At 45.4% G+C, this 15,035-nt stretch overlaps 1 protein-coding gene across 1 annotated transcript; it reads right to left on the bottom strand.

The window, feature by feature from the left end:
• Positions 1–1,047: 1,047 nt before the first annotated feature.
• LOC146498127 (protein shisa-like-2A) lies at positions 1,048–5,823 on the bottom strand. Its single transcript, XM_085141556.1, has 3 exons — positions 2,870–5,823; positions 2,287–2,426; positions 1,048–2,112 (listed from the first exon to the last, which is right to left on the bottom strand). The coding sequence occupies exons 1-3, from the start codon at positions 3,454–3,456 to the stop codon at positions 1,931–1,933; spliced, it is 909 nt and encodes a 302-aa protein (XP_084997682.1). The 5' UTR covers positions 3,457–5,823; the 3' UTR covers positions 1,048–1,930.
• Positions 5,824–15,035: the final 9,212 nt, after the last annotated feature.

The raw sequence follows: 15,035 nt of genomic DNA, 5'->3' as shown, positions 1-15,035 counted from the left end.
AATGTACTCCCCCAGGAATGTGTGCCTGCATGTGATTGACTGATGTCGCACCTCGCTATTCCATTCAGGTTCAGCTTTTTTAATCAGAGTACCATCTGTGTTAGATCCTCTTCTGCCTCCCATATTTTATGCAATAAATGAGGTTTTGTTTATGTGAGACTGTACAGGCATACGTTGACTGGTACATTCTTCACAATAATAATGAATAACAATGGTATCCTTTAAAAGTGATTCAGGTAGGCGGAGCCGGCGGGCACGCCGGTGCAGCCCCCTCTAGCTTCTGCCCGGTGGCTACTGGGTGACCCCTCGTCTGGGGATCCTCAGCCCTTCCCATGAAGGTGGCACGGATGCCCCTCCGGTGGTCCTCCTTGGGCTCTCGCACTCTGGGGCCTCTGGATGTCTGGGGCCTGGATCTCCTCCATGCCTGCTTCATGCCCTGGGGGACGGGGCTATGGCTCTCTACATCCTCTAGCAGACCATTACATGGGGAAACCATTTGAATACAAGCGCGCCGATCCACACAGGTGTGCACATGGGTGTTCACTGTTCGTAGACTTAAATCACACCTTTCTTGGCTGCTACTTCAAAGCACATTGTGCGCTGTCTGTCCTGCGTGCTGCACAACAACATTCAATATTTAGTATTTACTGCTGTTTACACTTAGCTAGATTAATGCGATGGTGTTGTGTATAGTATGTTGCTTTGTTTTGTTTTTTTTGCTTGTTTTCTATTCTTTTTCTCTCAACAGGTGATCCCGGAGATATTTTTTCTTCCCCCCTTTCTCACTGTCCCTCTCCCCTTCTGTTTTTCTTTTCCTTCCTCTTTCTTTCTCCCTTTCCTATCCCTCACTCATGTCTGTCCCGTCTGTAACAACTGAAAATAAAATAAATAATAAAAACAAAGGTCGATCAAATGGACCAATACGGCAATGCCATGATGATCCATTTGGCAAAATAAATCCATTGGGTATCCTTGTTGGTCTTCAGACAACAATTCTGACGGCTAAAGAACCAAATGGGACAGGCGAAAAGAAAAAAAAAAAAAAGTGATTCAGGTATACAGCGAAGCGATTTTAACTGTGAGAATTACACTACAATCAGAATCCTTCATGTTAACTCATGTGATAATTAAGAGGAATTTGACTCTTCAGCAGAATCCTTGTTGGTTATGTTAGAGAAACATGATGACTGTGGTTATAAGAAACCTGTACCGGACTGCCAGCAGGACACAGAATATAAACCTCAAACTCCAGTGTCAGAATAAGAGATACCCAACAATCCAAGCCCGCCTCCAGCCATCACAAAGGGTTTTACTTGAGGTTGCTTGTCCAGAGAATGTAAACATAAGCCATTTTAAAGATCTGAAAAGTCAATTGATGGTGCAGTTATGTGTTGTGCTGGGAACGTTTCACTCCCACAAATGCTTCAGTCCCTGAGTAAAATGTAGCAGATTCAAATCAGAGTGCCTCCCGACTTAAAACACTAGCTTGGCTTTCTCTTACCCAAATGCAACATCTTCAGCACATAAATGTGCCTAAAGCTGTATGTCCTCACTGTAAACTGCATATGACTCAATGATTCATGTGTTCAAATGAATCTTTGGCTTTCAGAAAGCCAAATTTATGCATTAGTTTCCAAAAAGATGGAGGATAAGTAATTTCCACCCGTGAGGAGGCCACGAGGAAAGACGATTTTAATGCATGAAAAATGTCAACAAGGCGAGAAACGTCACAGCCTTCTGAGTGCGTGCTTCTTACTACTGGTCTAAAGTTGTGTTACTCAGTATATACTCCTTTCAGCCACCGTATCAGTTACTTTCCTCTCATTCATAGTTGTCCACTGGTACCAAAAGGCTGTTTCCTCATTGATTTACCTTATTGACAGAGTGCTGCTGTCCTTATATTTAAAAAAAAAAAAAAAAAAAGAGTAATTTATGAAGGACTTTCCACTTTCACTCCAGTGACTGTGGGTGTAAAACACCTCTGGAAAAGGTGCTCTGGGTCTGGCGACTGATTGTCACAATCCACCTTCCTGTTCACAAAGGGATTTTTGAATCTTTGTGGAGCAGCTGCGCAGAGCACCCTCACATGACTCGGCCCCTCACTGGGATCTCCTGCCAAGAAGCCACAGACAGTTGCACAGAATAAAATGATTTATTACAAGCTCTCTGTAAAAGACTTCAACACTCTTAAAAGTAAAAAGTAAAAATGTTGAGATTTTGTCAGAAATTACACAAACAAACAAATTCCTATCATCAGAAGGAATTCAGAAGAGGATTCATACTAACCTGGCGCTCTTAGGGGTAGGCCGTTGTCAAGACGACGAGTGGGTTTGGTGACGATAAAGAGGTAGCAGAGGACACACACAGTGATGAGGAAAGCAAGGAGGACGACCGCTGCTATAGACAGACCGACCAGAGCACCGATACTGAGAGGAGAAGATGAAAAACATCTTTTTAACCTGATCCCTTAATGAACAGAGAGGAGAGGACACTGACGGATGTGAGGATTAAAAAAAACACAATGAACGTGAAAGACAACTTTTTTTATCTGCTAAATATTTTTAAGTGCATTCCTTAGATGGGTCTTACTCGCAGAATTCAAACGAAAACGAGTTCTTTATGCAGTGAATGGATGAACTGAAGTTTTCAAGGAACAGCAGGAACAGAGGCAATTGGTTTTCTCAAAGATTAGGCGTTCAATAATGTCAGTTAAGTGAGGCTTTTATTGCGCAAAAAAGTAAACATAAAAAATGAAGAAAATATTGATTATTAGTGATTAGCTCATCTACTGATAATAAAGACATTATTTTTATTTTTTTTTAATGCAGAAAAGAAAAGAAATGGAGAAGAAAGTGGAAATTGCACTTGCCTGAGCCACCACATGTACCCGTACTCATACGGGAAAAAACTGTTTGCATCATCACAGCAATATTTAATATCGTTAAATCCACAACAGTAGATGGCAGCGGCAGCATTCCCTGGTTTAGGACAGGAGAACGAGTCCACGAACACCCCGTCAGCGCTGTAGTAACTGCTGCATTCAGCGCTCATGTTGCAACAGAAAGAGGGGGAAAAGAAAATGAAAGAAAAAACACTTAATGAGCGGCTGGAGGAATAGAAGAGGAATGTTCCTGCGTGGGAGAGCGCCCCGTGGTTAGAGCAGTGGAGCAGCGCGTTGTTTTTCATCGGCAGCGTGTTTCTCAGTGAGTGAACGCGCAGAGAGATGGAGGTGAAAAACTTTGAATTTGAAGAAAACTGCAGCGCCCACCAACCTCCTACATCTCTCTCTCTCCCTCTCTCTCTCTCCCCCCCCCCCCCCCCCCCCCCCCCCCTCTCTCTCCAGTCACACACGCAAACATGAGAATGCATATCCTTGACTTCGTGACTTTCGAGGACGTGGCACTGGTCTTTTTCTGGAGACTCTATCGAACTCCAAGGATAGAGTTGCCTGACCATAACCTTACTTTAATACAGTGTTTCATTCATTGTATTTACATTTTATTACGTGTGCTATAATGTGATTGTGGACTATCCCAGCTGTGACTTAGCAAAAGGCGGGGTGCACCCTGGACGGTTCACAAGCTAAAATCTAACTGAACATTAGGCTGGAGATCACTGAAGTCAGAGAGTCCTTTTCAGGAGCTAATACGGGGATGGGAACGCTAATGAGATGTGTCAGCACTGCCTCTAGTTCTTCAGTTCACCTACAGCAGATTAAGTGTTTACTTCTTACACCTAACCCAGCCTCAACCGTACAACATAACCGAATAATATCAAAGGGACTCGCTTTTGGTTCCCAAAAAGAAACATGTCCCCATTATGTGACAAGTTCAGGGCCCCACAACATGAGAAACACCTGAACACACACACACACACACACACACACACACACACACACACACACACACACACACACACACACACACACACACTGGCTCACTCCACTTACTCTGAGGTTTTAAATACTATGATTATTGTTGGAATATTTAATTTAAGATACAGCAATGCATGACAGAGCTCTGTGCCCATCTGATCATTTTAGCTTCACAACGCTGAACAGCTGGTGGGCAGAATATTATCTGTAAGTTATGGCAGCAATCAAGCAGTGCTGTGATAATTAAAGCAGGCTACTCCACTGACTTTTAATTCTAAGTGATGTTCCAGAGGTGTTGCTTCTACACTGTGGGAATAAAAATATAAATAGGGTGCAAATACAAAAACATTTTGTTCCCAATTCCATATATGCTCAACCAGGGAGCAGCTGCACAGAGAGAGTTTAATGCATATAGCTTTTTCCTCGAGCCTTATGCAGGTACGTGCAGCAAATACCTAACCATTTCTTGAAGCACACACACACACAGATATATATACACCTGGCGACACCTGTCTCTAAAGATCATTTAGAGTGATCACAATTCTATGTCATACATCTCAAGCTTTTGAGGATATTTAGTTCATATTAGAGAGTCATTATTGAAAAGAGACTGCAATAAAACATGTTCACAACTATCCTGTCTTTGTCTTAATGACAAATTATTCTCATTGCAAAGAAACCTTTTAAATTGTAGCCTAAGTTAGTTAGGTATGCAATTTGAGACTTAAATGTACTTCCTGAGTCATCATCAAGAGATATGACATAAAGAACTGTAAACCTGACCACATTTCCAATCAATAGTACTGAATACTATTTTATTTTTTATTTTTGGCGTATTGATTGTACTGTAAAAAGGTCAACAGAAGCACGGTGGTTGTACGAAAAGCTCATTACTGGTCTTCTGTATCTGCTTCTCAGTAAGACTGCTTGCATTGAGTGTCAACCTTGGCTAAAAATGAAGCCAGTGCACAGCTGCCAAATTTGTTGTATGACTTTCCACATAAGGCTGTTTAAATGTCGAGGGTTTTTTGTAATTCATTTATTTTTTTAAACCAGAAATAGGCATTAATTGCCTGGCTTATATAACTATGTTAGTCTTTATAGCTAATTTCCTCCTTCATGACAACTAAAGTCCCATGCAGTATTCTTGAGCTCCTTATCTTTTATATTTTGTTAGGAAATTGGAAAATTGATGCAGTGATTTATTAAAGCGTGCAAACATACATAGAAATGCAGCCCTAAACTATGACAAAGACTCCACAAGGTTTTACAGATGACTGTAGACACTCACTGTTGTACCTCTCTTCAGACCTCCTCCTACATACATATTGATAACAATTTGAACCAAGTATTGCAAATTTAGATACATCGATAACTCCACAAACTCCCTGTTGCCACATATTTTCTGTCATTTTTGTGTAATTTGGCACACCTCAGCCTTTATTTCCCGTTTCCCTTTCTTAAGAATGTTTTTGACACACTCCCTTTTGTTGGAAATGTTTTTTTTAGGCTTGCCATTTCTTCTTTCATCCTCCACTTTTCCAGGTTCCTCAGATTTATTTTTAATGATGGAGTGCACATTATGCTGAGATATGATATTTGTAAAGGCAAAGTATTTGGTAAACAACTCTTTAGGAATGACTTTAAAATTCTATTCCATGCCTGTCAGACTGTGTTTTCTTTGGTATTTTTCATAGATGTGAACAAACTAAGCACCTAAAGATACAATTAAATATTAGTTCTTTACTGGTTATTGGTTCTTTGTGTAGTGAGAATGCTGAAAAGCACTCGCATGGGCTGATTTTCTTTCCACTCGATCTCTTCCTGCCCCCATGATGAGTTTTTGGCAGAATTAAAATAAAATTTCTCTCACCTCATCTCTGAGAGCAGCACAGCTAAGAAACTACAAAATATACAGCAGGGGAAGCGTAGTGTTGTGGAGTTTGTGACTGACTTTCGTACACAGCAGACACCTCGTCTGTGTCTGCTGTCTGGAGAAAAACTCCCTGGAAGGCCAGAGGCTGGCTAGTCCGATTATGCCTTCCAGGGAGTTTTTCTCCAGGCCCTCAATGATCAGGTGAAGGATCATGTAGCCTCCCATGATGACCTTTCCTCTTTCAAGGATTTGATCTCTCTCCCCCTTAGGACAGATAATCGCTTGAAGGAAAGAGAGGCCTGAAAGTCCCACCACACTTTCTTCTGTTCGTCTCCAATTTCCATCTCCGCACCGCCGCTTCAGCCCACATAGCAGACAGATCTGGTCCGGATCTGGTGTCAAGCTGGCACTGCTGGCTGACTTCTGGCATGGTAACTGGTATGTCATCCAGATATGGGCCAGGCCTGGCGTAGATGGCCCTGTTTATGTGATGGCACACCATATCTGGCCGGATTGTGGTTTGGTGTATGTGGCCCAGGCTCATAGAAAACAGGTCTGGCCCGGATCCGGCATCAAGCTGGCAGTTCTGACTAACTGGTGACATGGCAGGGTGTATGTCAACCAGATGTGGGCCAGGTCTGGCAATGATGGCACTGTTTATGTTCCTATTTTCCCATTTTAGTTAGAAGACCCAAATGCAATGTTGCTATACTGCTATGGTAGCCAATGATTCAAATGCAGGTTTGACAGGTTTGTGAGTGTACACTTTATCCAAAACCTAGTGAGGGTTTACTCATGTTTACCAGTGGGTGGCTGTAGCTCAGGAGGTAGAGCAGGTCACCTACTAATCAGAAGGTTAGTTGTTTGATCCCTGGCTCCTAAAGTCTGTATTTCAGGACTGTGAATGTGTATGAATATAGTTAGGAAGCATTCAGTTTAGAGAAAGTGGGTGAATGTGATATGTTTTATAGAGCACTTGAGTAATCTGGGAGAGTAGGAAAGCGCTATATAAGAATCAGTCCATTCACTGTCTGAACAGAGCTTTGTCATGTTACTTATTGCACTATTATGTTCCAGTATTATTTGATATATTGTTAATTTTAAATTATATAAATTATTCCATTCAAAATAAATTTGCTGCATTACCTTTGTTGAGACATTTTTAATCTGTGCTAAATACGGCACATGTTGTTATTACATGGCTTGATTAAGGTATACATTAGGCTGACATCTGGGGCCAGAGCTGAAACTGTTCTGGGCCAGCACAGGACCACCAGTGTGTCTGCAACTTGCCTTGTGCTGGCCCATGTGTTGGCCACCTCTGGCAAACCAGATCTGGGCCACCAAAGGGCCATCATTCTTTGCGGTATGTGGGCCATGTGTACGCACATTGTATGGGCCCGATCCGATCCATACTAATTTTGTTGTGGGAGGTGTCAACTTCCGCTCTGTCACCTCCTCTCTCCCTTTCAACCAAACCGCATCCCAAGCCCATCCCAATAGGTAGTTCGTGGCTAACTGCAGAAGAGAAATGCTTGTATTGTAGGCCGTCTTCATCGCCTCTTGCCCAGTTCATCCAAAAGGCTCCTCCTGCCATTAAGTTCAGGGATACGGGTGGGCAGATCCCTGACATCTACTAAACCCCAGTTATTGCTACCTGTAACTCCTAACCTAAACCATGTCACTCGGACACTACAGGATCTTGTAGATTCTAGGGTAGAGCAAAATCTTATACATATTGAACTAGCTAACCAGTTGCGTCTCCCTTTTGTTCCTTTAAATCCCACCAATTCCTGCTACCACTCTAAACAATCAAGGATTCGCAACTATAATCCACCAAACTGAACCTGTCAGTCCAGTCATGTCCTGCAACAACCGGGAGACTCTCACGTTCTTTACAGTCACCTCCCAGACATTCCCGTGATCCTCAGCTACCTCTGGCTTCAAAAGCACAACCCCCACATTGACTTGCCTGGTCATAGGATCTGAAGTTGGTGTCCTTTCTGTTTGGCTAACTGCGCTAGCTGCACTCACTTCTGCACTACCCACTGTGACCTGGAACTCCTGTGTTGCTGCCTCTTCCCCAACAAATCTCTCCACCATTAAATACCATGATCTCCATGAAATATTCAGTCAGGCCAAAGCATTGTCTCTTTCACCGAATCGCCACGGTGATTGTACTATAGAGCCCCTCTATCATCCAGCCGGCTCTGCAATCTGTTTCGACACGAGAGAGAGGCCATGGAAAAATATATCCGAAATCTCTGGCAGCTGGTAACATCCGTTCATCTTCATCTCTGGTATTTGTTAGTTTTTTCTTTAAGTCTAAGAAAGATAGGACCCTCCATATTGATTTCCGGGGGCTGAACGAAATTACAATTAAAAACAAATACCCTCTCTCACTTATTAATCCCACATTTTTGAGCCCATCCATGGTGCCACAGTTTTCACTAAACTTGACTTACGTAATGCTTATCACCTGGTTCACTTCCATGAAGGGAATGAATGGAAGGCAACCTTCAACACCCTGTTAGCTTATTTCAAGTATTTCGTTATGCCATTCAGTCTCACTAACTCCCCAGCAGTCTTCCTGGTCCTTGTCAGCAATGTTCTTAGGGATTTTCTAAATGTTTTTGTGTTTGTCTACCTTGATGACATTTTGACTTTTTCCAAGACCCCGAAAGAGCACAGAGTACACGTCCCTGAAGTTCTGCAGTGGCTGTTGGAAAACCATCTGTACATCAAGGCTGAAAAATTTGAGTTCCACTCTTCGTCAGTCACCTTCTTGGGCAATATTTTGGCAGGGGGACAGTTAAAGATGGACCCCGCTAAGATCCTAGCATTCACCGGCCCACTCCCACAACTCGCAGACATGGACAACAGTTCCTCGGCTTAGCTAACTTATATCAGCACTTCATCCATAACTACAGTCAGGTAACCACACCCCTAACTCACCTCACCTCCACAGATTCCTTTCATCTGGTCCACTGAAGCAAAGTCCGTCTTTTCCTTGCTGAAGCAATTATTCACTTCCACTCCCATTCTTGCTTTGGACAAATTACCCCCTGCTGCTGAAACCCCAAACTCTTGACTGATCATGTTTTCCAGCTCCATTGGAATCCCTGTTGAAATACTTTCAGATTGTGGTTCCCAGTTTACCTCGCAGTTCTGGAAGTTCTTTTTTTTCTCGACTTGCAGCCTGGGTCAGTCTCAATTTCAGTTACCATCCCTAAACCACCCTCCAAACTGAACATGTCAATCAAGAACTGGAATCGTTCTCTGCTGTATCACCTCCCACCACCCGGCAACAGGGTCATCATATCAAACCTGGGTAGAGTACACTCATAATTCTCTCACTGCTTCTGCTAGTGGTCTCTCACCTTTCTAAAATTCCCTAGGATTCCAAACATCATTTTTCATGGAGATAGCGATAGATCTAGTTAAAGACATTCTGCTAAAGTCACTATCACACAAGTTTGCCCCACATTACATCGACCGTTATTAAGTGGCCACTGTCATTAGCCCTGCGGCAGAGAAGCTAAAGTCACCAGCCTCCTTAAGTATTCACCCAACATTCCATGTTTCTCAAATCAAACCAATACACTCCACTCCTCTGTTTTCTTGTCCTTCTTATTGATTTTTTTGAGGTGTAGTCATGGGTCTGAGCTGGATCGGTTGCCTCGGGTACTCTCAAGGTCTGGGTGAGCAGCTGGTGTTTTTCCTCTGCCTGCTGCGTTTTCCCCAGATCCAGCCCAGGGTTGAACCCTGAAAAAAAACCTTTCAAAAAACTTTGAAAGACCTTCAGCAAACTATTAGAAGGTTATAGTTTTTGAAAATTATTGCCTAAGTTCACTTCAAAAAATGTCTGTACTCTGGGAGTATTAAAGGCTGAAAAGAACAGAGCAAAAGGGGAGAAAGTATTGAATTTATAAAAATAAAATCAACCACTCTGGTTCGGTTTTTCTGTGTAAATGATAATAATCACAAATCTTGAGCTTTACAAACAAAAAACATAAACTAAAAAGTGGCAGAGAAAAAGAGAATTTAGAAGGACATTTAAAGAAAACAGATTAGATTATTGAAAAGTAATTTTGTAATTATTTAATATCCTTAATTGGTTACTCCACCACAGCTTCTGGTTTGGTATGCAAAGCACCTGAATCTGCTAAATTTTGCTGATATGTCATTTGTAATGGAGTACACTGAAGCTCACAGCAAATGATGACCTGTAGATGCCGAACATGTCCGCCTAGTCTAAATGAATGAGAAACACACCAGGCCTGACTGCTCGCTGTAATCCCAGATTATCTCTGGCAGACCAATCCAGAAACAGGGAAAAATTGGCAGAAGAAAAGGGATTATTTGACAGTGGTTGGGGATTGTGGAGCAGTGTGGCAGCTCAAACACACACCTACATGTTCATCAAACTACTCACACATCTTCACAAAAGCAAAATGGACATATTACAGAATATTACATATTACAAGATTATGAACATACACAGCTGCATGTTCGCGGCTGAAGCCCATTCTGCTCTCATTGCAGATGAGTTTGTGAGCATATCCCTGTGAGAGACAAATGATCGCAGCGATGCACTGACCTCTGCCACCAACACATCACCCTCATGCACAACTGAAATTCCATCCATCTCCCTTACCCTATTAGTTCAGCTTTCTTTACTTGCTTGGTAAACATCCTCCATCACTCACCGCATGACTGATGATACTGACCAACTCTGTGCACACTGTGGGCTGCATAATAGTGACACAGTGCCACATGGGCTTTGAACTTAACAAACGTATCCATATATACCTCTGTGTTTTCTAAAAACCCACAATTAGTCAGAGAAGTATTTTCTTAATCAACATCTACACACCTGCAAGTTGTTGGCATGAGTTGTTTGAATGTTTCTTGATTTTTTTTAAAAACAATTGTACTCATCTTTCATTATCAAAGACATGCAGACATGCCTGAAGTGCCAGGCTATTCTGCATGTCTTCTTGGGCACATTCATGAGAAACATTCCCTTCCAATTATTTTAGCTTAGCTGAAGACTACTGTGCTGATTAAAAGAGTAATGCATTTTGGACGCCAAAAACATTTTAGCCTTTGATTATATTCTCAATGAACACTGTGTAATACTCTCATTACAAACCTATCAGAATAGAAAGAAAAGTGAGAGGCTTCGGTGCATAACGGAGCAAGCAGTGTTGGGGAGTAACGGAATACATGTACCGCCGTTACGTATTTAAAATACAAAATATGAGTAACTGTATTCCGTTACAGTTACCGTTTAAAAGGGTGGTATTTAGAATACAGTTACTTTGTTTAAATAATGTCACCTCTCTGGTGGGGAAGGAGCCTGAGTTAGTGCGTGAGGTTGAGAGGTACCGGCTAGATATAGTCGGGCTCACCTCTACGCACGGCTTGGGCTCTGGAACCAGTCTCCTGGAGAGGGGCTGGACTCTGTCTCAGTCTGGAGTTGCCCCTGGTGAGAGGCGGCGGGCTGGGGTGGGTATTCTAATATCCCCTCGGCTTGCTGCCGGTACGTTGGGGTTTTTCCCGGTGGACGAGAGGGTTTGTTCCCTGCGCCTTAGGGTCGGGGAACGGGTCCTGACTGTCATCTGCGCTTATGCGCCGAGTGGCAGTTCGGAGTACCCAGCCTTCTTAGAGTCCCTGGGGGGGGTGCTGGAAGGTGCTCCACCTGGAGACTCTGTTGTCTTGCTGGGAGACTTCAATGCTCACGTGGGTAACGACAGCGAGACCTGGAGGGGCGTGATTGGGAGGAACGGCCTCCCTGATCTGAACCCGAGCGGTGTTTTGTTATTGGACTTCTGTGCTAATCACAGTTTGGCCATAACGAACACCTTGTTCGAACATAAGAGTGTCCATAAGTGCACGTGGCACCAGGACGCTCTAGGCCGTAGGTCGATGATCGATTTTGTAATCGTATCACCAGACCTGCGACCATATGTTCTGGACACTCGGGTAAAGAGAGGGGCTGAGCTGTCAACTGATCACCACCTGGTGGTGAGTTGGATCAGGTGGCGGGGGAGGACGCTGGACAGACCTGGTGCACCTAAACGCGTAGTGAGGGTGTGCTGGGAACGACTAGCAGAGGCCCCAGTCCGCGAGATCTTCAACGCACACCTCCGGCAGAGCTTCAACAGCATTCCGAGGGAGGCGGGGGACATCGAGTCCGAATGGACCATGTTCAGCGCCTCCATTGCCGAAGCTGCTGCATTGAGCTGCGGCCGCAAGGTGGTTGGTGCCTGCCGTGGTGGTAATCCCCGAACCAAATGGTGGACACCAGAGGTGAAGGGAGCCACCAGGCTGAAGAAGGAGTCCTATCGGGCTTGGTTAGCCTGTGGGACTCCGGAGGCAGCCGACAGGTATCGACAGGCCAAGCGGAATGCGGCTCGGGCAGTGGCTGAAGCAAAAACTCGGGTGTGGGAGGAGTTCGGAGAGGCCATGGAAAAAGACTTTCGGACTGCCTCGAAGAGGTTCTGGCAAACCGTCAGGCGTCTCAGGAGGGGAAAGCGGTGCTCTACCTGCACTGTGTATAGTGCTGGCGGAGCGCTGCTGACGTCGACTGAGAAAATTGTCAGGCGGTGGAAGGAATACTTCGAGGACCTCCTTAATCCCACTGACGCGTCTTCCAAGGAGGAAGCAGAGTCTGGGGATGAGGGGAATGACCCGCCAATTTCTGGGGGCGAGGTCACTGAGGCAGTTAAACAACTCCTTGGTGGCAGAGCCCCTGGTGTTGATGAGGTCCGCCCCGAGTTCCTGAAGGCTCTGGACGTTGTAGGGCTGTCCTGGCTGACACGCCTCTGCAATGTTGCGTGGAGATCAGGGGCAGTACCCGTGGATTGGCAGACCGGGGTGGTGGTCCCCATCTTTAAGAAGGGGGACCGGAGGGTGTGTTCCAACTACAGGGGGATCACACTCCTCAGCCTCCCCGGGAAAGTCTATGCCAGGGTGCTGGAAAGGAGAGTTCGTCCGCTAGTCGAACCTCTGATGCAGGAGGAACAATGCGGTTTTCGTCCTGGTCGCGGAACACTGGACCAGCTCTTCATCCTCTCGAGGATACTTGAGGGTGCATGGGAGTTTGCCCAACCAGTCTACATGTGTTTTGTGGACTTGGAGAAGGCATTCGACCGTGTCCCTCGGGGTGTCCTGTGGGAGGTGTTGCGGGAGTATGGGGTGTCTGGCCCATTGCTACGGGCCATTCGATCCCTATACAACCGTTGCAAGAGCTTGGTTCGCATTGCCGGCAATAAGTCGGACTCGTTCCCGGTGGGTGATGGGCTCCGCCAGGGCTGCCCTTTGTCACCGGTTCTGTTCATAATTTTTATGGACAGGATTTCTAGGCGCAGCCAAGTGGCGGAGGGCTTTCGCTTTGGTGGCCTCAGGATCTCATCTCTGATCTTTGCGGATGATGTGGTTCTGTTGGCTTCATCGGGTGAGGGCCTCCAGCTCGCACTGGAGCGGTTCGCAGCCGAGTGTGAAGCAGCGGGAATGAGGATCAGCACCTCCAAATCTGAGGCCATGGTTCTCAGCCGGAAAAGGGTGGAGTGCCCACTCCGGGTCGGGGATGAGGTCCTGCCCCAAGTGGAGGAGTTCAAGTATCTCGGGGTCCTGTTCGCGAGTGATGGGAGAAGGGAGCCGGAGATCGACAGACGGATTGGGGCTGCAGCTGCAGTAATGCAGACGCTGCACCGGTCCGTCGTGGTGAAGAGGGAGCTGAGTGTAAAAGCGAAGCTCTCAATTTACCGGTCGATCTACGTCCCTACCCTCACCTATGGCCACGAGCTGTGGGTAGTGACCGAAAGGACGAGATCGCGGATACAAGCGGCGGAAATGAGCTTCCTCCGAAGGGTGGCTGGCATCTCCCTTAGAGATAGGGTGAGAAGTTCGGCCATCCGGGAGGGGCTCAGAGTAGAGCCGCTGCTGCTCCACATCGAAAGGAGCCAGTTGAGGTGGTTTGGGCATCTGGTAAGGATGCCCCCTGGGCGCCTCCTGGGTGAGGTGTTCCAGGCATGTCCCACCGGGAGGAGGCCCCGGGGCAGACCCAGGACACGCTGGAGAGATTATATCTCTCGGCTGGCCTGGGAACGCCTTGGTGTTCCCCCGGATGAGCTGGAGGAGGTGGCTGGGGAGAGGGAGGTCTGGGCCTCTTTGCTTAGGCTGCTGCCCCCGCGACCCGGCCCCGGATAAAGCGGATGAAGATGGATGGATGGATGGATGTTTAAATAAATGGATTACACGGGGGTACTTCCGTGTTTCATATTGTGGCGGGTCAGAACTGTTTGGGTTTTGTTTGACAGCTACTTTCTGTAGTTCCAGGCGGCAGCGTTATGGTTGCCATGGTTACAGGGTGACGCTCTCTCTCTGCGTGTTTCCTGGGTGAGAGAGGCCTTTTTGTTGTTGTTGTGCTAAGCTAATAGGCAGAATGCTACCGGTATAGCTCTAAAGAATGTAGCATCATAGGCAGTGTAGTCCGTGCTGCAGGGAGAATGGACTGCCATACCCGTTATGTGTCTGTGAGCATGAGGAGGGAGAAAAAGGAAAAGTACGAGCTGTCATCGAGCAAAAACGGGAGCTGGAAGCATGTAAATATAATAATAACCACTGCAGCCAAGAAGAGCGCCTGATGAGCCCAGTTGTAAGTAAGCTATTAAGACTCGACTGTACACCGTGTTCGTGTTTTCCTCCAAAAACAATAAGTTCCATTGGAGCAGCCTTTCAACGCCTCTCTCTGTCTCTCGCTAGCAAAGTTGACCCAGACAACAAAGTAAAGCTAGTTTTCGGCTACAAGCCAACACTGAACCCACTGTATTAGCCACAGGTCCCTTTACGGTTCGGAGCCGGACCTTCAGTAACAGTAATAAATCACAGCAATAGTACATTCATGTAGTTGTAAACAGCATGATAATATATTAAGTAATCCAAAGTATTCAGAATACGTTACTCTCATTGAGTAACGTAACGGAATACGTTACAGGATACATTTTGGGGCATGTATTCTGTATTCTGTATTGGAATACATTTTAAAAGTAATCTTCCCAACACTGGGAGCAAGACAACAATTAGATCCAATTCTCTTGTTTAAGGCACAATTTCGACTGTCAAGACTTCAGAGCCAACTCCAGGATGCTGTTGGAAAGAAAACATTATCTGAAACTGGCAGCTAGATGGAAGAGTTTATTATTATTAGTAGTAGTAGTAGTAGTAGTAGTAGTAGTAGTAGTAGTATTCCAGCTGTCATAGGAGTACACCAAGACA

The sequence above is a fragment of the Neolamprologus multifasciatus genome, chromosome 18 (genome assembly GCF_963576455.1).
Source record: "Neolamprologus multifasciatus chromosome 18, fNeoMul1.2, whole genome shotgun sequence".
Taxonomy (NCBI): Eukaryota; Metazoa; Chordata; class Actinopteri; order Cichliformes; family Cichlidae; genus Neolamprologus; species Neolamprologus multifasciatus.
The sequence above is the reverse complement of the archived record's forward strand: the minus strand, read 5'-3'. Positions and strand labels throughout refer to the sequence as shown.